The sequence below is a fragment of the Beta vulgaris genome, chromosome 5 (genome assembly GCF_026745355.1).
Source record: "Beta vulgaris subsp. vulgaris cultivar EL10 chromosome 5, EL10.2, whole genome shotgun sequence".
In the NCBI taxonomy this organism is placed as follows: Eukaryota; Viridiplantae; Streptophyta; class Magnoliopsida; order Caryophyllales; family Amaranthaceae; genus Beta; species Beta vulgaris.
The window spans coordinates 63,511,375-63,536,861 of NC_079206.1; the positions used below are offsets into that span (position 1 = coordinate 63,511,375).

A 25,487-nucleotide genomic window follows, 5' to 3' on the forward strand; every position below is an offset into this window, starting at 1 on the left:
GGGTTGTTGGGGGTGGTGGGAGGGTGGGGGAGGGGGTGGTGGGAGGATTAGGGTTTAGGGTTATGGGTTAGGATTAGAGGTAGGGGTTAGGATTAAGGTTGATGTTAGAAGGTTAATTAGTATTTAAAATAGAAAATTAGGGTTAATGACTAACGACGGTTAACGGCGTTAGTCATTAAGAGTACCTGAGTGTATTAGTTTGTAACTTAGGGGTACTCCATGTATTTTGAAAACTTGGAGAATACCAAGTGAATTTTTTGAAGGATAATGTTATATGTAGCCCTTAGGGCTAAGGATAAGCATTAAATACATTTTTTAAAATGGAAACAGTTTAAGAATTCAAGACAAAATTACACATTATTTGAGGTAATAAATGCTTGATTCAAGTTTTTATTTCCATTTTAATTTTAAGTTTCTTATATGTAGCCCTAAGGGCTATGTATATCATTTTCCTTTTTTGAAAACTCGAAGTACTTGGTGAAAAAACCGTAATTTTTTTTGGCATATAAGGGTAAAGATTTCTGGTCAAAGTTAATAAAATCTAATCTTTACCGGAAATAGGAGGGAGTAAAAGAATGCAAAATTCAGATGTCATTTTATTGGGAAATGCAAAATACATACTCCTAATTCAGATTATTTATAGAAGTATTCCCTAATTAGACCTTTTTTCATTTTAACTTTTTTCTTTTATCCTCTCCACCAACAACTTTTAACTTCTAAAACAAAAAGAAGACGGATAAAGAAACAAAGAAAAAGACCCGAAAAACAGGAAAAAAGAAAAGAAATCTCTAACCCTAAACCCTAACCCTAACTTTCGATTACAAATCACAACTCTCACTAGATTCATTCATTTCAATTTCCAGATTTCCATCGAAATGTTGACGAAGTTTCACCCAAAATTTCGAATTTCCAGCATCAAATTACCTTCCCCAAATTTCAAGAACATATAAGAAGAGTTAAGGAAAAGAATTGCGGGCAAATTAAACTTTTTCGGACAGAGAAACTCGGATCTTCCAGATAATTTGAAGGTTTGTATAGGATTTCTTACACATTTTTTGAGCATTAATTCAGAATTTATCTATTTTTTTATAAGCTCGGTAAAAAAAAAAAAATCAAGATTTTGGGGGTTCAGTTGAACTCACTGAACCCCCATTGAGTACGCTACTGGTTCAAGCTGTATTGCTGAGTTCTCAAGCTCAGGAGAGTTTAGACAAACGTCGAGACCAAACCAAATAGTTGGGGAAAATTAGGTGTTTAATTATCAAATGGAGCTTCAAACCGATACTGTTGCCGGAGAAAAACAAGCGGTAGAAGTGTCTAAGAATGAGATTAGAAGTCTTGATAATGTACTAGATAAGCCTGTGGAAATGAACAATGCAACTTTAGAAGGTGGAGCGGATGCTAGCTTAGTTTTTGAGAATGAGTCGAATAGTCTGGGCGGTGTTGATGTTAGTGGGAATGGCGAACAATTAGGATTGAAAGAAAAAGCTGGTTCTGAAGCTGGACCAGATAATGTACTAGATAAGGTTGTGCAAGTGAAGAATGCGATTTCGGAAGGTATCTCTTTGGAGGGAGTGGATATTGAAAATGAGTTGAAAACTCCGGGGAACGGCGTTAGTGTGAACGGTAAACAATCAGGTGTGGAAGAAAAAGCTGGTTCTGAAGCTGGACCAGATAATGTAAAATTAGAGCTGAATGTGGAGAGTAAAGATGATGCAGTTGACTCATCTAAGATGGAAGGTGCTCGAATGTCTCTGGTTGAACAAGTAGAAAACTTGAATAATGATGCATCGAAAAATCGTGGTAAAATTGTGGAAAATGAAGGTGATGCTTGTGACGCGCAGGCTGCACCACTGGTTGAAGAAACAGGTCAGAAAGGGCACATTGTTGTATTAGGAATCCCAGCTACTGATCCTGATGAGAAAACTAGAAGGGGACGAAAGCCTGCAACAACCGCTGTAATGTCAATGAAGAAGAAAAGCCCTAAGAAAGCATCAGGATCGGGTACCAGGGTTCTGCGTTCCCGATCAAAAGAGAAATCTGAAGCACCTGAACCTAGTGTTAATTTGGAAAATACGAAGGGCAGCACAGGAAAAAGGGGAAGGAAGAAGGGGAAGGAAAATGATGGAAAATCTGATGATGCATACTCAAAAATGAGGAAGCATTTGAGATACTTACTGCACAGGATACATTATGAACAAAATTTACTTGATGCTTATTCCAGTGAAGGGTGGAGAGGACAAAGGTTTGTTTATTACTCCTATCTTTTTATATATTGTTACATACCGAGCTTTTACCCTGGAACGTTTGGCATGACTAACATTTTTGTATTAGATAGATATATTTGATGTCATTGCTTGTGTGCAGTTTATACTGACATGAGGAAATATTTTGCATTGCGAATTATATTTGGTAGACTAACTACTAGGGACCTTTTTACAAAACTTTACTGCTTGGAGAGACCCCAAAACTTTCAAGCAGCAAAGTTTTTTTTCGTTAAGACAGTGGAGTCATACTAGTAACTGAGGTCTGTAGGTCATGGTAGTTAATCTTAAATGGGGCATAAGTGTAACAAGAGTTAGGAAGTAGTATTCACAGTCTTTAAATCCTGAAATCATTTTTTTCTAAAATCTATGAATGGTTCAAATGCCCTTGTGATCCAGTTAACTCTGACGTGAAAAAGATTTGTTGCACTTGGCCTGAGCTTAATATTTGAACACTTCCAATGCAGCAAAGAAAATTATGGGTTTTCTGTGGAAGCAAAGGCAAATGAAGAAAATTATTTTTGGACTGTAAAAAGAGTGAGAAATTTTGCGCATCCATGTTATTCTTGTGTCTTCTGTCCACAATCATCAGAAACTATCGTGAAAATACCAAACGACTTTTGTCCTTGACATATTGTTGTAAAAATTTAAAAGGCTCCTTCAAGAAATTAAGCTAGGTGCTTGTTGGTTAGCTTATTAGGATTTAATGGTGATAATGGGAATTTGTTGTAGGCTTGTAGCATGCTGAATAATAAGTGTTGGGAACTTGAACCTCCATTTCCAAGGACAAGACTCCATGAGACCTTGCCTTACCCTGGCCTGAATAATTTTTAAATTCAGGCTTGTTTTTCTACTTTGTGCCAGAACAGTAATAATAACTTTGCATGGGATGGGAGCTTTTGAGAAGACACACTTTATAGATTGAAACCTGAGGGGCAACCCCTCAAATGCCCAAGGTATGGTGCTTTAATACCTTAGGGCCTTAGGGGGGAGGTGAGTTTCATCCAAACCCAAGCCTTTAGAATCAAAATAAATTTTTTTTTTAAAAAAAAAATCAATAATATGGTGAACTTCGAGAGTTCCACTTGCCCTCCTCTACCTTGGCCACGACCGCTGTCGGAAAGTACCATCATGGACCACCACTATCACATTCAGTGATTGTTTATAGTTTTACCCTTCACAGTGGTACTTGAATTAAAAAATTAATTTTTATTTTTGGTAGTTAAAGTTCTAGAAAACCAAGAATAAGGTATAACAAAATTTTCTATGATACTTGAAGGAGGCATTGGAGTTGATGTAGTATAAACGATTGTTTAAAGGTTGCAAACCTGGCTGTGCTATATCCATAATCGCTAACACCAAAGTGGGTAAGAGGGGGGGGGGGGTAAGGAAGAGGGTTTTTTTTCCGTAAATCGGGATTGGATTTTTTTGTTACACAAACCAAACACTAGGTACACATATCTTCACCGGAGAAAACTCAGGTGGTCTGAGTGGTTTCACCGGAAGTCTTCTTGGTAGTTAAGGATGGAGGAATTTATGGGGAAACGTAATGAAGAAATTTTCAGAAACAGAGAAGGGGAGAAGATGGGAGGACCTTTTAGTTGGCTTGGGGAGAAAGTCGGATCTAGAAGATACTATTAGTAAGGGCAATGCTGTAATTAGCCAGAAAGGCAATTCACATACAGGTAAAAGACTCGTGCTTCCATTGACTCCTTTAGAAGACAAATTCTCCCAACTTGAAGGAGAGCCCACTTATGAGATTTGTAACTGTAATCCCAAATTATTAGCCCAAAATTTCCAACCCAATTACCCCACCCAGCGTACAACCCAAAACAATCCATCTTTTGACAAATTTCAATTGCACCAACCAGCTTACAGACCATCCCAACCCTTTTTCTTATAAATCAACCCAACTTGACTATCATATTACTAGGCTGGTTTTGCAACCCACTTTTCTCGAACCAAGCTTCCTAACTCCCACAAACCACTGCACCCCATTATCCACTGAACCCACTCAAATTTCAATATAAAATCAACCCCTTGCCCACTCCAATCTTCGAGCAAACTATATCATTCTAAATATGGCTCAGTACACAGAACTTTCATCTTTTGTTCTGGAAAATCCACCAATGGTTTTTTCCATCATTCAGCCATTTGTACTCATACTAAACTTCACCATTGGGTAACAACACCTGCCCTTCACCACTGACCAGCGGCAAGTTCACTCTTTCATGGGTAAGGTGAAGTGGAATCTCGCCGATTGTTGCCAACGCCTGGAAGATGAAGCCGATTACTACCCACCTTGAGGACAAGGTGGAAGTTTGGGGGTTGCTATGAATCCATATTATGGAGAAGGGTAATTTAGATATTATCTTCATTAGTTAGCTTTGGGAATAAGCTAGGTAGTTGTGCTAAGAAAATTACTCTATATATAGGGATGATTAGAGAGAGAAAATTATGTTGAATATATTGATGAGAAATTGGGTGAGCTTTTAAGAGTTCAATGGGAGAGAACAAGCCTCTTGAAAGCTTTTAATTATCCTTTATATTACTGTAATTTCAATTTATAAATCAAATCTTCTATCTTAATCTCTGCCATTAATGGGTCCAAGCTATGTTAATTCGTAGCAGATTGTCATATCCTTTTGATTTGTCCAATTGTTCAAGACTTGTAACTTCCTTAAGTTCAAGCTTTCAGCCTCTACGTTCTCCCGTGTTAAGGAGATTGCATAGACAATTATTAGAGGACTTGAGCTATTGATTTGACTTGGTGATCAATTCTTCTAGGTTAAGTTTTATCACTTTTGAAGATTCTAGCTCATAATTTAACTTCCCTCATGTCACAAAGGGCCAGATTCACGAGTTTATTTACTTCATGAAGCTCCCGTAATTTATTTCTTAGCATGACATCTCCATCAAAATCGAGTCTTTGGAATTCCATCAACCGTTTATCTCTAGAAAGTAAATATCCAACAACTTGTTTAAGATCAAGTGTCCTATTGGTATAACACCAATAACACCAAATTGTTTTTTTTAGAGGAATAGAAAGATTGTCATTAATAAATCGCCATACGGCATCTACAACAATAATAACCCTTATGTAGAAGATAATTTCAAACATCAATTTGAAAATCTTCATCCAATTCACCAAATATAAACGCTTCAGATTCGCTTTTTATGGTAATATTCCAACTATAAATGAAATTCGATGACATAACATCTTTTATGCTTGATCTTATAGTATATTGAAATCTGACCTTCATCTTGATATTCTTGATCTTCAACCAATAAGTACGATTTCCCATGTCTTCAGACTTCAAAGCTAACCATAAAATCAAGACTCTCGTGGCGAGAGTAGATAGAACCATCGTATTGATGGATACAACCATCACAACAGGAGGGAGAGACACTTCTCACAATTTGAGGGAAAAATAAACTATAAACTGATAAAACTAACAATAAGGCGAAGAAAATAACAAAATTTAGGGCTTTCCACTGGTATAACAATCGGCAGAAGCCCCTACAAGAACACTAATGGAGGCTAGGGTTTGAGAAAGAGGCTAGGGTTTGGGAGAGAGAAAAGGAGGAGGGTTTAATACTAATAAGGATATTTATCTCTCTGCAAATTTTGTAACTTTTAACTGTGATGGAGCAAACTTTGTTTGAATTTATTTGATGCATGAATGTTGTTTGAGATTGACAATCCTGAGACTGCAAGTAAATCCAGTTTTTTTATATCTACTCCAAGTAGGCCTTAGTAGGGTATAGTCTTCTGATGTGCTGATCTTGGCAAAAAAAAATTCAAGCTATCACTTTTCCTGTTGGTGTCACATCATAGGTAGAACTCCATCTTGTTTTAGTATCATCCTTTGCCCATTAGGTGGAGTAAGACGGTTGAACTTTATCTCCTGCCAAAGAAATAAAAGAATAGCAAAAGAATTCTTGATAGGAACTCTTAAATATTGCAAATAAAGAAGAATGAAATTCTTGAACAGATAAAAGAAAAAAGAGAACTATGGTGCAGTTAGCACATGGAGCCAGTGCATGGTTTTACTTGCTATTAGCATTAGTTACCAAGGTACTGATTAACAGTGAGCTATTAGCATATGGTTGATATTTAATGATTAACAGTTCCATAAAAGGGACACAAATATTTTATTAATTGAGAATTCTTCCTAATGATAGCTTGATTATTGTAGATTTTTTTTTATTTGAAAAGATAAAGGTAAACAATGATACTTTAATTATTAATATTATCAGAGTCTTGTCGAAAGGAAGGTGGAAAGGAGAAAGCATGACACTAGTATAGTACTCCCTTTTTATTAAAAAAAATTATATCCATAATCACGTGGGATCTTGTTAGCTTTCGGTATGTATTTTTAGAATATCAACTTTTCATAAATTTCACTCACTAATAAGCAATTGATGAATATTAACGATGAATGTTGTGCATTGGAAGCTCTTAGAAAGCAACTAGGTAAATAATTCACAGCAAGATGTCATATAAAAATTAGATACTTTCTCCATAACAAAATAGATGTTACACTTTGATTTTCACGCTTGCCGATGCAGTACTTTGACTATTAATAATTTCATTGTGTATTAATAAAAATTATAAGAAGTTGATATTATGAAAGTATACATTGAGACAAATCCAACAATATATGATATAGTTTTGGTTGATTTTATCTAAAACTAATAATACATGGTCAAATGTAGTAGGTGACTAGTGCAATTTTCATAGTGTAAAATCTATTTTGTTACGGAGGAAGTATATTATTATGTTATTATTGTTTTTTTTGTTGTTGATATTTAAGGGATGATGTACCAATAGCACATGACTCATATGGTAAATGTGCTATGAATTATTTGCATGATTTTTTTTGTAGGCCAATGATTAGTCATTATTATACATTATTCATGACCATTTATGGATGTACTATCCAAATTGTTTGATTGTTCATGGTTATTCATGTGGATCTCAAATTCTCAATAGCCTGGTTTTGTAGCAATTTGGAAAACAAATAGTTGCCTGCCTTCAAATGTGGCAGATGAAGCCATATTTACGTTCAGACTTACAGGAAATGTAGGTTATTAGCTTTATGAGAGTTTGATGCCTGATTTTTTTTTATGTGCGTAAGTCACCCTGGATTGGCTATATTTATTGTCTGCTTAATTGTTACAGCGTAGAGAAGTTAAGGCCAGAGAAGGAGCTTCAGCGTGCGAAAACTGATATAAATCGCTCTAAGTCGAAAATTAGAGATCTATTTCAGCGACTTGATACAATGGCTGCTGAAGGGAAATTCCCAGAGACATTGTATGATTCCGAAGGTCTCATTGATAGTGAGGATGTAAGTGAAGATCAAAAGTCTTTGTGTATATATTTCTTTGCTGGAGATGTTGCCTTTTGGAGAAAGTCATTTCTTAGTTGTGTAATTTATTTTCCCATGACAGATATTCTGTGCGAAGTGTGGATCTAAAGATTTGTCTACGGAAAATGACATTATTCTATGTGATGGTAGTTGTGAACGTGGATTCCACCAGTATTGCTTAGATCCGCCTTTGCTAACCGAAGAAAGTATAATTAATTGCTTTTTATATTGTACTGACCCTCAGCATTAGAATTTTATATATTCTGAATTGTTTTTTCATACATGTTCTGTGCTGCTCTGTTTAGTTCCACCTGGTGATGAGGGTTGGCTATGTCCGGCTTGTGATTGCAAACATGACTGCGTTGATTTGCTTAATGATTCGCTTAATGATTCTCAAGGAACAAAGCTTGCATTTGAAGATAGTTGGGAGGTACTACAAGGCATGATTTTTGATAATCGACAATTTTGGGTTTTGCTTCTTCGTTCTAATAATTGCTTCATACAAATCATACCTCCAGAAAGTTTTTCCTGAAGCAGTAGCAGCAGGGGCTAGCAAGGAGCTGGATGATGTTTCCGGACTCCCATCAGATGATTCTGAGGACAATGAGTACAACCCAGATGGCACAGATGATGATCCCAATGTTGAAGGGAATGAATCAAACTCCGATGAGTCTGATTCAGATAAATCTGACTCTTCAGATTTCTCTTCTGCCTCAGAAGATCTGGGGGCTATAGGTGGGGGTGAGCAAAATCTTGGGCTTCCTTCTGAGGATTCCGAAGATGACGATTATGATCCTGATTCCACTAAAGTTGATGAGGAGGGGGTTGAACATGAAAGTTCGGGTTCGGATTTTACATCTGCTTCTGAGGATTTAGGTGCAGCAGTTAGTGAAGAAGGGACTTCAGACATAAATGAACAACCTCTACCTTTGGAGCCGGAGCAAGACCTTGGTGAATCTTCACCTCTTGGTGGGAAGAGATGTATGGAGAGATTGGACTACAAGAAGCTCTATGATGTAAGCCTTTATTCTTAGCCTCTAAAATGCATAAAGGACTTTTGTCTTTTCTTTTGTTATTGTTAATATGGTTCACATAAAGGTCCACTTACAGTGAATGGACCAAATGGTAGTTAATTAAGTATGCCAGAGCTGGAGCGAAGATTTAATGTTCTTTTTTGAGGTTGAGTTGAAGGAGATAGTTTTGTAGTTATAGTGGATCCTTTGTACTGAAGATGAATTGGCTAAGTTAATCTTTTATGGTTTACTTTGTTTCATTTAAAGATGAGGGAAGTTGATATGTTCAATTATGCTACCACTTGCATTAGCGCTGAGTAGTATCTAACTCACCTTCGGTACCTCATGCTTTGGTACTTTTCAATGACTTGTGTTCTCTTTTGTTTTTTTTTTGTGCTTGTTATAGAACTTATAAAATTTATTAGTTACCTTAAATTATGAACACCTATGTTCAATACACTTAAACAAAACCTTCAAACTCAGGTTGACGTTCAAAACGTCATCCCACATTCAAACTGAGGTTGACGTTGACGAAACGTCACCCTACACTCAAATCCGAGTCGACGTTAGCAAGTGTCACTCTCCAGCCGCATAACAGAATTAGAGGACTTAGTTTATTTTCATTGTAAATTGTCTACGTAGATTGTACTCAAGACATTTATTGAAATGAAGTTTCTTTGTTACTTTGTTTTTTTGTCTTATATATTTCGACTCGAAATTTGTGTATACAGAGATCTTTATTATTCTTTCCCTCAATTCCCGTTCCGCATACCAAATGCCCCATGAGTGTTTGCCTGTATCTAAGTTAGCCTGTTTGTAAGTGCTGATGGAGACAGGGTGGATGGAGACAGGGGCATATTAGCTGTGTGTAATATTTTTGGATAGCTTGTTCTGTCTTTCATAACAAAGATGAGGTCATAATTTTCTTGTGGCAGGTGTTGCCTTTATGAGCTTCATTTTGCTGAGTTAATTATCTGGTGGAATCCATCCCTGAGAATTTAATGAACTTCATTAAAAAAACAGTAGTTAGGTATCATATATAGTAGTTATGTTAAGTTATGGTGCTCTTCCTTCTTTTTGGGTGTAAATTGGATGAAAATAATTTCTCTAACTCTGGTGATTGTCTATGTGATGTGTCCTTGTTAATTAAGGAAACATATGGAAATGTTGCTTCGGGTTCAAGTGAAGATGATGAAGATTGGACGGATATGGTTGCAACAAAGAAAAGGAAAAGCAGCGCTGCAAAAGCTGAACTAGTTTCAAGTTTGGGTCCCTCAGTTTCTGCTGATGGCACTTGTGGCTCAGTTATTCCTCGAAGAAGAGGTCGACCAAAGGCCGATCATCAACTTGCAAATGGTTCACCAGCTCAGGCACCAGAAAGCTCTCGAAAAAGTAGTCCTGGCGGTAGTAGTAGTAGTAAAAAGCGGCCACCATATAAGAGACTTGATGAAGCAGTGACTCAGGTAACCAATATAAATTTTCCAAAGATATTGAAAGGAGGGTGTCATTTATAAGAATAATTTTAAGAAAGAATTGAATCCCCCCCCCCCCCTCTTTGTTTGTCTAATTCGAGGTATGATGCAAACTAGATATTTTTGGAAGTAATAGGCAATAAAATGGTACTGTCGGTGAGTGAGTTGTGATATACTTGGTCTACTGCAGAAATATATTGCCTTTTTTGTTGGTGATTCAAGCTTCTAAAAGTTATTGTTTTCTTCATGCTTGTTGATATGCTAGGATTGAGAGTTTCCGTGGCAGGAATGCTTATTGACATCGAGATGATGAATCTAAACACCTTTTTTTTATTGTTGGATTTTTTTTTTTAATTGTTAGATAAATCCATAGAACTATTTACTTTTTTGTTTTTTTTTTAGGGGCCATAGAACTATTTACTTAATAATATATGAATCAGTCTCTCTATTGGACCATTGGTGTTGTGATTCTTCTGGTTAGGGGTAAATGCTGCTTATATTCTTTAATCTCCAGGGATTTATCCATAGGGGAGTTCATATTCGTCTCGCCCAGCTGTTCTTTGACTTTATATTGTGGCTAGAACTGATACTTCTTTTGCTTAATGACTTATAGTTGTAGATTGGCTGAGATAGTTAAATGATGATGGGATCTGGGGATTTACTTGTCCACTGTAGATGACATTTTGAGATCTGAGGAGGAGTCGGTTATTAGTTTGCAGGGGTTCTGAAATAATATTTTTACTAATCCTTGTTTGAAATATGATCAATCAGGAATTCTGTTGTATATGTATAGCATTTCCGGTTTTAATTGTAAGTGGTGCTATGTGTTGCTCAGAGACTGTATGAATCATTCAAGGAAAATCAGTATCCTGATCGTCAAGTAAAAGAAAAGCTGGCAAATGAACTTGGACTTACAGCTCACCGGGTCGGTGGAATCTCTTTACTACAAAATATAATTTTCCAATGCCGTGTGGCCATTCTTAGAATGCTTTTTTGTACAGGTGGACAAATGGTTTGGCAATGCTCGTTGGAGTTTTCACCACCATCCATCACGTGTAGAAGCGAGTATGACCCGAGTTGGATCACATAGCAATACTCCACAAACTGTTGCTTGCGATGGAGGCGAGAGTGCTATGGCAAGTGATATTGCTGCCGTCCCTATATGTAGCACTCCAAATACAGAAGGTGATCAGGCAATGCTTGAGACCTCAAAAACAGAGAACTCGAAAGAGGGTACTCAAACTGACCTACGTCAAAAACCTGAAACTCCAAAAGGAGTGCAGAGGAAAAGAAGAAAATCCGGATCCTGAAAAATCCTCATTTGGCAAACCATTGTTATCCACCATAATTGGAACGGCAAATTTCTGAGTGGGTTATGGCTATGAAGATTCACCGTAACATGAGGATCACTCTTCACTATAGTCATCTTGGACAGATGAAAACATTCTTCCTTTTGGCAATGTTGCATCTCGTTTGAGGTTGTCGTCATGAATGTCAAAATCTGAGTAGCTCATGTCAGCAGGCAGCAGAAGTGTTGTTTACGCTCCCTGTTCCTTTTATATATGGTCCTTTAGATAGATGAGAGAAGTCATAGGTTGATGTTTGAATCTTTAGGCTGTTAGTTCAGGGTACAACCACCTTTGTAATGCTGTAGCTTATGCTGTAACACACGAGGCAAAACTAGATTTCATGTGTTGTGTACGAGTTTCTAAGGAAGAACATATATACTCCGCAATTTTGGTTTCACTCATATATAAGTAAATTGAGCTTGGTTAACACCTTGTTTTGCAGAAAATTGCAGAAAATATGGAGTGATCATGTATTATGGGCACTATGGCACTAATGTTGGTGCTCTTGCTTGTGGAGTTGTTCTTCAATGTCAGTCGAAAATCGAGATTTACTCTAATGGTCTTTCGGTAGCCAATGACAAATGGTGGTAATGATAAATTAACATGTAATTATGTGAAAAAGTCTAATGTTAATGCCTTTCGTAATAAAGATTATCCTGAAATGTGTTTATTTTTGAAAATTTTCAACTCTACTTATGTTTGTCGTGTGGAATATTAACCATTTATAGAGTTTGTTGCATAGAAGATTTAGACAAGAGCTAAGATTAAATTCTCGTTCCATTAGCACCAAAAGGAAGAAAAGAAACAGGAGGTGCACAAAGAAAAATAAAACTAAAAAGCCAAAGGACTAGTTTCATGAAATAAGAAAGCAAAATAAGGAAATGTTTCTTTTAAATGCTCTTTTTGAACTTTCATTATTGCTCCCTGGTTGGTGAATGGTGACAATGGTAGAGGAGGGATGAGTCGCTATGCAGGGGCGGTTCTTGCCCGCTGCAATAACCGCGACCGCATAGGACCTCCAAAATTCAATTACATAACTAACAAGAGAAAAACATACAAAGCAGTGGTAATATTATACTGTCAAGTGTGTAATAAACTTTTAGGTACTCGTATCAAATTCGCTTGAACACATTAAATTTTGCTTTTTTTAGTTTTGGGAAGTTAAAAGGTATCACAGCTGTAACTTTTGGACTTTTCAACAGTTGCAAATTGCAATACAGTTTGTGTAAGCGTGATTAGCTGATTACATGCTTGTGCACTGTTTTTTTTCATTTACTTTTGTTAGTCTTTATACTTTTCAATTTATCTTACTTTTCATTTGTTGTATTTTAACTGGATGTCTTTTAAATTGTTTTATATGTTTCAATATTAGTTTGCTCATATCATCCGTGGAGAAACATTTTTTTTTGTAAGTAGATATTTTTTTTCCATATGATATAACTTGACGGTATTTGAAATACAAAAGTACATTTTTCAAAAAAAATTGAGAATCTTATATGTGCGAACTACAAATAAAGGTCCAATTTTAGAAATTGCATAAGATCCCTGTTATATTTGCCCCGTCCTGAGTATGCCTTCAATGGTTACCCTTGGATTTGAAGATCACATCTCATTTTTTGTTGATCAAGAACTAGTACTATCATGGACCACCGTTAATTGTGTTGGTTCGCGGGGAACACTGGGCTGATGTGGGATCATTGGCAATTCGAGGTCAGACGGAGTAAGAAAAACACTTAGTGGATGCGTTGTAATGTGTACTTTAACATTGCAATGATCAACAAACAAACAAAAAGGGATTGTGTTCACAAAACATGTGATGCAAAAAAATGCAAAAAAAATCGAAAAGATGATATATACTCCCTTAATAGTATTTTTTTTGGGCCTGCTTTCGAGAATTGTTTTGATGAATCGAAAAGATGAATTTTTTTGAGCTGCCCCAAAGCCACTCACCCAAAAGTCCAATTCACGTTAAATCTCACCCTATGAAATGGCGGCAAATTTTAAAACTTGAGAGTAACGACAATCCCAAAAACCTCTCATTTCCCAATTCAAAAAAACCCTAAACCCTAAAAATCTCAAAGGATCTTAGCTACTGTAATCTTTCCCGTAGGAGAGAGAAAGATGCGATGGCGGATTGCAAATTGGTCGAATTTAGACGAAGAATTACTCGCTGATATCGCTGATCACATCGACTGTCTCTCCAATCTAAAAAAATTTCGATCAGTTTGCAGGACATGGCGTTCTTCTGCATGTTTTTCAACCCATCTTTTATATTCTACTCTGCCTCGTCAAATATTAACTAATCATTATGTATTCAGATCATTATTGGGTTGCGAAAATCGTCTCAAGTTTTTGGTTGGTAGTGTTGTATATTTAATCCAACCTCTTAATCAAATACCCAACAATTCCCAGAAATTCTGGGTTGTTTCTCTTGAAGAAAGTAATCCGGGTTTGCTTCAAATTCGCTATCCTCTTACGAAAATACCCATTGATAATATACCAAAGAATTTTCCCAAATTGTTGAATTCATTGGATTTTCGAGTTTCGCTTATTGGGAAAGGCTTTAAATTCTGCTTTTCGGATGGTAGTGAAGGTGTTTTTGGCAATTGGTGTGCATGGAAGACTTCGCGTAATTGGAATAGCTATCCGACTATAACTAAAGTGGTTTTGTATAATGAAAGTGATTTAGAAGGTGTCTTTGATCATGCATTTGTGGTATTGTGGTTGGATCAAGGTGGAGTCTTGGGTGCTTTGAGACTAGGGAATTGGTACTACTTGGGTGATGTTGATGGTGTTTGTTTCGACGACATTGTAAATTTCAAGGGGAAGGTTTGTGCTATAGATAGTAAAGGAGTGGCTTATCTCATTGATGGTCGTGAGTCGAGGAAGATGAATGCCATATCTGGGCCAGTTTGTGCTGGTGATGCTAGTGATAGGCGTAAGCTTTTGGTGGAATCACATGGAAAGTTGTACATTATTGTTAGAGAGTGTTACAAGTTCCGGGTTTATAGGTTGAATGAAGGGAAACATAAATGGGATGAGGTTAATAGTTTGGAAGATAGGATTTTGTTTGTGACTTTTGATGGTTGTTATTTTGTTGAAGCTCATGATATTGTTGGTTGTAGAGGGAACTGCATTTTTTTCCCTAAAAACTGTTTTCCTAATTATTCTGGTGAATACTACCCTGATGATGAATTGTTTAAAGGAGCAAGTAAGTACCTTGAAATTGGTGTGTTCTACCTGGGTGAGGATCGTGCTCGGCTGATATCATCTTATCCAGGCTTATCTGATATGTTCTGGCCACTCCCTTCATGGATTTGGTCTAATTCAAGCTCTTTTACATGGTAAAGATTCATAGCCTTCAACCTTTCCTGAATGAACTTGGTACTAGTGTTTACTTATTCAATTATAGACCCTTTTTAAATGCTTTCTTAGGACGAGGTCAAGCTTATATGCTCAATACACAAATACAATTACTGATACCTTTTTATGAACTTATTCCGTAATACATTTTGAATTTCAGGGGTCGTCATAGTGTTCTGTGAACGTTGGTTTGTATTTTGTAATAATTTTTGAGGTCTTACAGGATAATGGTGTCAGTTCCAATCATGGGCTAAATAGTTTGATTGTTATTTGGTGTTTGTTTTAAGTGTTTCACGCTCATGCCTCAATCTTTTCAGATGCTAATGATTAATGTTCCTCACCTATACCATACTATATGATGGAGCTGCTTGAGCAGTTGTGCACTCGGATTTATTTGCACAATGTTATTCTATGGTATCTTGTATGCTGATATTAAATGCCCTAGTCTTAATGTTATTAGCATTGATGAACAAGCATCTTGTTCTAAGCTACATATTTGAAATAGCTTGAGCATGTAGTATAGTCAAAATCTCAAGGGAAAGTGCTACTAAATTTGATGAGCTCAATCATCTATGCCATGTACCAGGGTTTCTGCAGCATATGAATTGCAACAGGATTCCTCTAACCAAAAAGGTAATGATCTTCACATGAAAAATCAATTTTTTTTTGTTTCTTTTTCTTGTTTCTCAGATGAAATCTTCCATTTGTCCTCTGATAGGGTCATACTGAATCCTTTCGATTTTTTACAGAGGTCCCATGTGAGAACAGTGATAAATTGTTTCCTAGCAGAGATTGGTCGGAGCTCCCCAAAGAATTGCTGAAAGTGATTGCTGATCACCTTACATCTTGTTTGGATTACTGCAGATTTCGCGCAGTTTGCAAGAAATGGCATTCTTCTTGCCATCTTTCTGGACCTCTCCTGTATTCTCAATTACCTCACAAAGTTCGAACTCATTACATGTCCAAAGATGAAGATCGTTCCACCTTCCTTGTTGCTAGAACCATTTATCTTCTGCGACCTCGTGATCAAACAATCTCCCATTCTTCGAAACCCTGGTTGATCTCAGTTGAAGACTTGAACACAGGCAAATCCCAAATGTGTCATCCCTTGAGTAAAATCCCCTTTAAGAGACTGCCTGTGAATTTTCCGAAATCCTTGAATTTCTTTGAGTTCCAGGTATCCAAACTCAGTTTTGGGTTCAAATTTTGTTTCTCGAATGGTGATGAAGATGTTTTTAGGGACGATGGGATTTCAACGCCCTGGTCAGATTACCCCAGTCCAAACAAAGTGGTGATGCTCTCCGATAACGCAACCTCCATTTCTGATTGTACAGCAGTTGTTTTGTTCCTCAAGTTAGGAGGTTCTTTGGCTTCTATAAATCTAAAGAATCACTGTTGGGCCGATTTCAGCAGTAAGAATAACCATCGTTTTGACGATATAGTCAAATTTAAGGGGAATATATGTGCTGTGAATTATGAAGGAAGAGCATACCTCATTGGCATTGATAGTTATAAGATGAGCATAATTGATGCTATTGCAGATCGATTAGGTTACTGCTATTCACACAGACATACGCGTAAGCTGTTGGTGGAATCATTTGGAGAACTCTACATGATTGTTAGAAACTACTCGAGTTTTTCGGTTTTTAGGTTGAATGAAGCGCAGCGTAAGTGGGATAAGCTGAATAATTTAGGAGATAGGATTTTGTTCGTCAGTTTTGACAGCTGCTTCTTTGTTGATGCTAAAGATGTTCCAGGGTGCAGAGGAAATTGTATTTTGTTCCCTAAAAATTGTTTTCCTCATCATTCTGGAGGGTATTCTCCTGATTATAAATTGTTTGAAGGAGAAGAAAATCACCTTACGATTGGCGTGTTCTGCATGAAAGAGAATCGTTGTAAGGTGTTATCATCTTATCCAGGCTTGTCCGGGTTGTTCTGGCCGCCTCCTTCTTGGCTCTGCCCTGATTTGTTACCCTGGTAAATTTTACACTTTCCCTATGTAATCAAAGCAATAATTTACTGCACAAGGATGATTGTTTTGGTACTTGGTAAAGTTAGTTGGGGTATCTTATAAACGAATCTAAGCTAATAGTAGTCCTTCCATCTCAAAAGATATCAACATTTTAATTTGGGCACTTCACATAGGGAGAGGGCTTATGTGGATTAAAAAGAATAAAAATACTTTAAATGTTCGTAACTTTTGGTAATGGGAAAGGTTAGTTCTTAGATGTCATTATAAAGTTACGAACACAATGTGTTTTGGCACTGGTTTAATACCAGATACGTTCACGAAACTTCAAAGAATTGCTATATGATTTTGCAATTTGAGAATCCCTGAGATGGACCACTAGTTGGTGCTTTCATGGCAACCCTAGGCAGCAGAGTTTAATCCTCATTTTGGGGTGGTGCTGTATGTAATTGGGATTGCTTTTAATGCCTTCAAACCGGCGTTATCCAAATTTGTAATCAAGCAACTTCTGCTAGTGATCAAACCGACTGAGTGTAGCTTAGATAGTACCATATTTACCTTCCTCCGGGAAGGTCTGGGTTTGATCCCAAGTAAAAGCAGTTGCACCTCCTGGGAAGAAGGGCGGGGGGAGATTGGGAGGCAGACTGGCCAGGGTGACCTGAGACAAGTACCCAACATAGGACTGTTTTATGTAACTGCATCAGATAAAATACCGTTATGCTAGTGATCACTTCAAGCACTGTGACTTTCACCTGATCCTCTGAGATGTATTACTTAAAACTGAAAGGTCGAGCGCCTCATACTATGCAGAAATTACGGGGCTTTTCTTTTAATATATATATCTTTCCCCTATGCTTTACACCTTTCTGACGAGTCATGCCCCTATGGTTGATCTTGGAATTTATGGAGTAATGAGTTCTGATTCATCTTCTGAAAGTAGTTGGAGCACTCTGCAAAATATAGTTCAATTTATTAAATAACTTAAACTAATATCTATCAGTGATTCGGAGGAAGCTGAGCATATGGACTCCTCTAGCCAAACGGAAACCAGCTCGGAGGATGAGGAAGCAATTGCAGAAGGTAAATAACCTTACTACACCTCTTATGTTGAAAGTCCCTTCCCCAACTCATTACTTGTGTTACAATATCCACTTGGTTAACAAACACACAAACACACACTCACCCGCTAAAAAAATGAAGAAAAACTCAACTGGGTGCGTTCAAGTTCTTACATTTCGTTTTGGAGTTCACAGGTCTTAGCGATGATGATCTATATCCAGCTACAAGGGCTTCTCTTGAGGTAAATGGATCAGCATTGACTTTCAAAGTTATTATGCTTGTATGATGAGCTATGTTACTCAGAAGTCAGAATCATCATTTCACCTATAAGTATTGTATAAAACCTCAATACTCGGATGTGGGTGAACATGAAACTTTTTCAAAAGAAAAGTGGAGTCCGACACTTACCCGTTTATGATATGAAAACCCGAGCCTGAGTTACATGAGTTGATAAGACACATGATAGAGTCCCTCTTTTTGCCTGCTAACATACATCAGTTTCTTGGTGCTCTTATGTAGATTCCTGAAAACGCTTCGATGGGAAAATTTCAAGGAGTGGATGTAAGATCAGATTTGGTTCCATATCTGCGGAAGATATGGAGGAATCATGATTTTATTCAAGATCATGCAGTCCGAAGCAAGAGCCTTCTTACATGGGCATTAGAGTCGCTTGCAAAGATGATGATTATACTTCAAAACAACAGAGGCAAGAGGAAGTCTTTGCTGAACGAATCGCAGATTGAATACCTGAACTCCACATTAGTTGACCTTCGTACAATGAATTTCGAAGTAGGTTGGTTGGTTCCCATAGTTGAGAAGGCCTTGGCACCTTATAAAAGCAAGGAGCCGGGGGATATAGTGATGGAGCTTCAAGTTGATCGATACAGGCTCCTGACAAAACTGGATGAAGTCGAAAGAAAGTTGGCTGAGGAGAAAAGACTTGCAGCTCAGTCCCAATGTTCTCTACGCCATTAGTTACTTAGCTGAAGGATCTTGTTCACTTGGCCTTCTTTTTGCTTTGAATTCTGTCCCTTTTCTTCTTAAGTTGCCAACTTTCTGATGGTTAAGCTTGTTCAAATGAAGCATACCTCCCTAATGTTGAGGATCTTTCTTATCATAGTTTATAGGTACCTAATACCTTGCATATATGCAATGCAACATACCATTTTTCTGGTTGCAAATCCTCGTTAATGCTCTAATCTAAGTTTTTTTGTCCTTCAGTTTCATCTTTACTAGTAAAATATTTTATCAACATCATGTAATGAGCACAGAGGAAGTTGAGGTGATCAACGTAAAATTTTGCAGGTGACAATCCAATTGCCTGGGGAAGGAACAAGCAGCAATGAGACGTTATATAACTAACATTTATCAGATACATCTCCAAGGAGCCACCAGAGACAAGATTTTAGCATGGAATACTACTATTTCCTGTTAAACACCTTGGCCTATATCTTGTAGAGTTTAATTTGATGACTAATTTACCTTCATTCTGTTCAATGCAATAAGTGATACAAGCATTCAAAGTCATAGTTACATCGCAACCATGACTTGAAATGCCATATTATGACTTAAATGCTGATATGTATACCTAGCTTGCTGATTATATGATGACTTGAAATCCCCGGAGTATGGCTTACATTTAACTTTATAACCCACCGATATTGTGGATAGTGTAAGATATGCAAGCATGGTTCATGGAGGGCTGGTTGTTGCAGCAAACCCTTCCACGTACTCGTGGACCCTTCCGCCCTGGTTTTGTGAAGGGAACACTGATGCATACTTAGCAGATGGTGGTGGTGTGGGATTAGGCGCTGTGGTTAGGAGTGCAGAGGGGGTTGTGCTAGCCGTTGGAACGAGAAAAGGGCTGAGGGGGTATAGTATGGAGATGGTCGAAGTAGCTGCTGCAGGCTTTAGGTTGGAGTTGGTGTCTCAAACGGGGTGGAAGAAGGTAGTCTTGGAGTTTGATGCTGAGAATGTGGTTCGTAATATTAATAAGAGATCTCATGTCTATGCTCTTGTATTCCTTTTCTATGATGAGATTGCTAGAGCGAGATGTTTTGAGTCATCTCGGTGTAGTTATGTAAAAATAAGGGGAATACTTTAGCTCATCTTTTAATTAATGCACGATTTCTCGTTGTCAAAAAAAATGGAAAAAAAAAATTGCCAATTTTTACCAATTACTTGAGCTATTTATAAACATGGTAAACATAAGAAGTGAAAGACGACAACTACTATAATATCCATAAAAAAAATGTGCTAAAATAGTCTTACCCATTTATTTTTTTTTTCAAGTGAAGAAAATTATCAAGGGGATAACTTTGTCGTGAAATCCATTCATCCATGAATAGGAAATTAAAACCATTATTCAACTAATTCGTCATTTCTGCGATAGAGCTGATATTAAGTTAAAAAACAAGCTATTTATGTACAACAATGGGCTAATGGGTCAAAAAATAGTTATAGGTTATAAGGGAGCATCTTACGAAATCAACCTTTTCCTCTCTCCAAGCATTCTCTCTCCAAACCCTGAACACAAGACTCTAGCCGCCTACCTCCCCTGGCTCGCCTGCGGCTGAAACTTGAGCCTTGTCACGGGCGAACCAACATCGTCAAAGCTTAGGTTGTAGTGTTAGTGTTAAGGTCTTGTCCCCTGTGCGACAATCTTATCCCGTCCTCTCTGTGTGTCGGTTTCTCCTCCCCCTCCCTTGTGCGTCGCCGACCTCCCTCCTCCTTCCCTTGTATGTGCATCAGTTTCTCCTCCCCCTCCCCTGTGCGTCAGTTTTTTCCTCCCCCTCCCCTGTGCGTCCAGTTTCGCGTTGGTCAGTTCCCCCTCCCGTCGTTTTAGTGTCGTCCATGGTCCCCGTTCCCGTCCCCGTCCTTGCGTCAGGTAGGCACAATCCCCCTTTTGGTGTTGTGGTTTTTTGGGCCTCCCCTCTCCCTCCCCCTCCCCTGTAGTTGTTTCGGGCTTCCCTTTCCCCTCCCCCCTGTTCGTGTCGGGCTCCCTTTCCCCTTCCCCTCTGTTAGTGACGGGCATCTCCTCCCCCTCCCCCTAGTTGTTCGGTTCTCTACCTATTTATGTTGGATGTTAGTGTGTTCGATTTTTCTCTTAAGAAGCCCCTTTAATCTCCCGATAACAGGAGTGTGTTGTGTTCGAGTGGCTAAAGTTGTTGTCAGTGGTTGGTTGTGGCCATCGACAAGTAGTTGTCAGTTGGGTCGAGTTTGGTGGTTCAAGGTAGTTATAGTAGAATATGTCGATTTCTGGAAAAATGTGCTGAGAGACAAGGTGACTCACGCAGAGCGTGAGCAAGGATGAGGCAATGATATTTCATGGTTGGGACGTATCTTTTCCAATTTAGAAAAACCGGAGTTGTGTTCGAGGACGCAACTTGTTTGGCTCTCTTTTTAGCTTGTCATTGATCTTAATGGTTTGGCTCTGAAAACTTCAAATCTGCAAGCGACACCCCAGTTGTATCTGGGGGTTTTCAGCAGGCCCACTCATCAGCGTTTCTCCTACTTGATGAAACAACAATTGTAACTATCGGGACTGAAGCGCAAAGGTTTTGACTCTTTAACATATTAGCCTGGAGTTCGCTCCCAGAAATATAGCCATCCCTACCCCCTCACGTCAATCCCACGAGCCTCTTATCCATTCTCATTCAATCACGGCGGGGGAGCAAGTCAAATTATAGAAAAACTTACATTGGGTTTAGAGATAATCAGGATCGAACTGATGACTTTCACCACGTCAAGGTGACACTCTACCACTGAGTTATATACTTTCCCTACCCCCTTGAAATACTCTCAATCAAGAGTAATGAGTCACAATGGAACGTGACTCCTCATATGATCATGAGTGCAGAATCCCAATCAATGGCAGATCGCTGGGATTGCTCATGCAGCGAGACACGACACTCGTCGTTAGCTGTTTGTTGTCCTAATTGTGTTCGTCATCCACTTCTTCTACCACCTTCATCAGCCATCCGAGATTTGCATCCACCATCACAGGCACTGACCAACGACGCCCCCCTTTCTACGCAACTTTGTATCGATTTTACTTATATGGTATGTACAAGCTACTAAGGCTCCTTTAGGTTTGTTTGTTTGTTTTATTTTGGATTGTATTCGCGTTAAGCTATACTTCCTCTTTTAATTAATGTACGATTTCTCGATGTCAAAAAAAAAAAAAAAATGGGCTAATGGGTCTTAAAGCAGATGCAATTGCTATGGGACATGTAAATGCTACTCAGGTAACCATGATTGAAATCAAAGTTCCATAAAGTTGCACCTAGACTATCTCTAATTCTCTATCTACGAGATTGGAAGTTTCTTTTTAAGCAGAAACACATCCAGTCACAAAGCTTCAAAATTACATACATTACTATAGAAAAAACAAGTCATATTCCTTTGTCATCAGTGAGATTTACCCCATAGTACTTAGCTAGTCGCTTTGAGGTGCCATCACCTAATGTAGAATCCATCATCTCGAACTTCTGGTAATGCCCTTTTAAGGCCTCCGCTTGCTGCTTTGAGAGCTTCTCTTCCTCTTCTAGCTGCTTCTGCTACGGCAAAAGACATAACACACCAGTATATGAGCATTACAAACAGAATGACAGCCAGATGATGAATGAGCTTGAAAGAAATACAAGAAATGATCCAATATTAATTTTGTAATTGGAACTTAGCAATGTCCGGGAAGTTTCAAATATATACGTCCATAAATTAAGTCTACATCAGTTGAAAGGCCTAAACAACTTGTAGCACTGTATTTTTCTTTATTTTTTAAAAAGGAGATAAAAACAAAATAAGAGCATATAAAAGAAAATTTTGTTTGAAAAAGAGGCGAACTGTAAAATAAGACCAACATTTTATCTCCTCGTGATGTTAGCGACCTTATTACTACTAAATCTCGACAAACCTTTTGTAGGAAGGACTGCTCAGCAGCATGTTTCTTTGTCAGGTTCTTCAACTTCTGAGCCACCTCAAAATCAGGATTATTTGGTTTTAACCAAACCAATTCTATTTTTTTACCAGGCTTAGATGGGCGATCATCAAACATTTCTGGCTCTGCATGACGGGCCCTCACTGGCCGTGGCATTCCTGACATCATGAATGGATAAGAAGACAGCACCTCAAGAATCCCTTCTGCTTGCTTTTCATTCTCCAACTCCACAAGGACACACTTCCCATTGTAGGACTGCTCTATGTAGTTCTGGATAAAATGAATTTTGGTCACAGTACCATATTGCTCAAAAGCAGTCTTGATGACAGTATCGTTAACCTGGGGTGAGACATTGTCAAGGTACACCGTCCGCTTTACCTTTGCCTCAAAGGCAGCGTATTCCTTCTCAGTATCACTACCCATATCAAAAGATACTGAAATTTGCCAAATTATTAATTAATATATGACCTTATAAAACTATTAAATATTGAACAAACTGTTAAATTTAGATGAATCTTACAGACAATAAGAACTATCCCACCACAAATACTAGATAGTATAGCAAGTACATCGGAAATCGACAAGGATGTCAAGTTTCTGCATCATGCCATCATTTGACAGTTCAGACATTGTTAGTCGTCCAAATTTTGAGTTTCATATGACACATAGTAAGAGTATAACTGCTCCAACCGAATAAATCCTAAATCCTCCTATAGGACATCATTGATCATCCATTCATACTTGGTCCAAAAGTTGAAATGTTCTCAGCCCTAACATCAGATCTATGATTGAATGCAGTCCTACAACTAATAGATACAACCATACAACTAAGATCATACCATCTGTAGTTCTATACTGATCCAAACCTAGCATGGCAAGGGACTTGAATTTGTAAGACTTTTGGGACTGAGGAATGTACCAGAAGGGACCAATTTCAATCGACTTGATGGCTTAGAATACTGTAATCATTCACATTGACTATAGCCTATCAAAATCTCTTTGCACCAGAAAGAAGACTAGGAGGCAGAAGTACAGAATCAAAATAAAGGAAAGCATGAAACTTTTAACCCAAGAAGAGAAGGGAAAACAATAAGACGTAAAAACATTATATATTATCTAACCTCTCCTACAAGATGGAAGAAATCAAACACACGCTCAAAGAATGTTATAGTAATTACCCAGTAAAACAACAAGCAGCAGCTAGTAAGAGATTTTGAAAAAATCAAGTGTCAATGTTTAAGATTCACGAGAAGTTAAAACAAAATTTTTGCCAATAAGAAAATTAGTAAAGAAGATATAAAAGTGAAGCTAGAAGCTTCTTCAGACTCCACAATTAAACTCAAAACTAGACAGTTTAATCAACATCGTGTAATGAGCAGAGAGCGAGTTGAGGTGATAAATTCCAGATTTTGCAGGTGGCAATCCAATTGCCAGATGAAGGAACATCAAGCAGTGAGAAGTTATATAACTAACAGAAGTGAGGTGTCTAAATCCTATAATGGAAACCTAAAACTTTATTCATTTATCAGATATATTTCAAAAGAACCACCAGAGACACGATTTTAGCACGGAACCACCTTAGATACTATTATTTCCTGTTTAACACCTTGTCCTCTATTTGGTAGAGTTTAATTTGATAACTAATTTACCTTCGCTCTGCTTACTGCAATTAGTGATATAATCAGTCGAGCATTCAAAGTCGTAGTTACATCAAAACCATGACTTGAAATGCCATATTAGGACTTAAATGCTGATACACCTAGCTTCCTGATAATATCATGACTTGAAATCCCCGGATTATGGCTTACATTTAACATTATAAGGTACCTTAGGTATCTTAACCAATGTTACCTGATTCCCTAATTCCCTAATTTCCCCGCAAAGCGCAAATTGAGAAAAGCGAATTATGGTCGTTTTGGTTCATTTTTGGCTCATTTTGGGCGAATTCAAAAGGCGAATTAGTTAACACTGATCCTAACTCGTAAGTGCACCAACACATTAACAGGGTGTGTCCAGAATGACAAAAGAACATAAGGCGGTTCCTGTGCAAAAAAAAGTAAGGTGGTTCTTCACAGATAACCTAATATTCAAGGGGTTTCTCAAACAGGAAAGCAAGAACCAGGGATGACAACACTTGAAAAATTAATCTCATGAAATAATCAAGAACAAGTGAACAATGGCATGAAAATATGCCCATCTACAAAATTGTATCATAAATTTTGTTATCATTTAGTTCCATGAAACAAACAAACAAACATGAATTAACAAGTTATACCCAGAAATTCGTATCATAAAAACATGAAATAACTAAGTATCTGAATAAAGAAAAAAATATGTTGAATTCTTAAAACAAACAATAACAACCGCATAAAAACAATGGCATGAATAATCACATTAAGTAGATCTAAAAATCGCAATTTTGACACCAAAATTCGCAACAATAACAAAATCGTATGAACAAGTAGATTAATCTAAGGAACAAAAGAAGAACCTGGAACGAGCTTCTGCAATTCGAGCACGAGGAAGAGGAGAGAGATAATACGAAATTTCAATTTTGAATTGGCGTGTGTGACAGTGTGAGTGAAACGAAAAATGTAATGGAGTTTTTGACTGACAAAGTCCAAGAATTAAATCGTAGATTTTTTTTTTAGGGGATAGATGGTAGTCTGGTAGAGTAGTTTTTACTC

At 37.6% G+C, this 25,487-nt stretch overlaps 3 protein-coding genes and 1 long non-coding RNA gene across 5 annotated transcripts; 2 read left to right on the plus strand and 2 right to left on the minus strand.

Moving 5' to 3' along the window:
* Window positions 1-698: 698 nt before the first annotated feature.
* Window positions 699-11,897, plus strand: LOC104894440 (homeobox protein HAT3.1). Of its 2 annotated transcripts, XM_010680666.4 has the most exons (8): window positions 702-2,245; window positions 7,450-7,615; window positions 7,719-7,842; window positions 7,942-8,066; window positions 8,155-8,652; window positions 9,801-10,112; window positions 10,957-11,046; window positions 11,123-11,897. In XM_010680666.4, the coding sequence occupies exons 1-8, from the start codon at window positions 1,266-1,268 to the stop codon at window positions 11,429-11,431; spliced, it is 2,604 nt and encodes an 867-aa protein (XP_010678968.2). In that variant the 5' UTR covers window positions 702-1,265; the 3' UTR covers window positions 11,432-11,897. The 2 variants fall into 2 exon arrangements, with proteins under 2 accessions (XP_048499988.1, XP_010678968.2); XM_048644031.2 differs by lacking the exon at window positions 11,123-11,897 and having other exon boundaries at window positions 699-2,245; window positions 10,735-10,995.
* Window positions 11,898-13,409: 1,512 nt separating this feature from the next.
* On the plus strand, window positions 13,410-19,060 carry LOC104894667 (hypothetical protein). Its single transcript, XM_010680958.4, has 6 exons — window positions 13,410-14,814; window positions 15,420-15,466; window positions 15,583-16,810; window positions 17,803-17,882; window positions 18,056-18,102; window positions 18,381-19,060. Exons 1-6 carry the CDS (start codon window positions 13,592-13,594, stop codon window positions 18,834-18,836), a joined length of 3,081 nt encoding a protein of 1,026 aa, XP_010679260.2. The 5' UTR covers window positions 13,410-13,591; the 3' UTR covers window positions 18,837-19,060.
* On the minus strand, window positions 16,122-18,402 carry LOC125497387 (uncharacterized). Its single transcript, XR_007274073.2, has 4 exons — window positions 18,270-18,402; window positions 18,035-18,185; window positions 16,326-17,752; window positions 16,122-16,225 (listed from the first exon to the last, which is right to left on the minus strand). It is a non-coding gene; the product is annotated as an uncharacterized LOC125497387 (long non-coding RNA).
* Window positions 19,061-22,098: 3,038 nt separating the features above from the next.
* LOC104894441 (hypothetical protein) lies at window positions 22,099-25,446 on the minus strand. Its single transcript, XM_048644032.1, has 3 exons — window positions 25,292-25,446; window positions 22,777-23,234; window positions 22,099-22,417 (listed from the first exon to the last, which is right to left on the minus strand). The coding sequence occupies exons 2-3, from the start codon at window positions 23,221-23,223 to the stop codon at window positions 22,256-22,258; spliced, it is 609 nt and encodes a 202-aa protein (XP_048499989.1). The 5' UTR covers window positions 23,224-23,234; window positions 25,292-25,446; the 3' UTR covers window positions 22,099-22,255.
* Window positions 25,447-25,487: the final 41 nt, after the last annotated feature.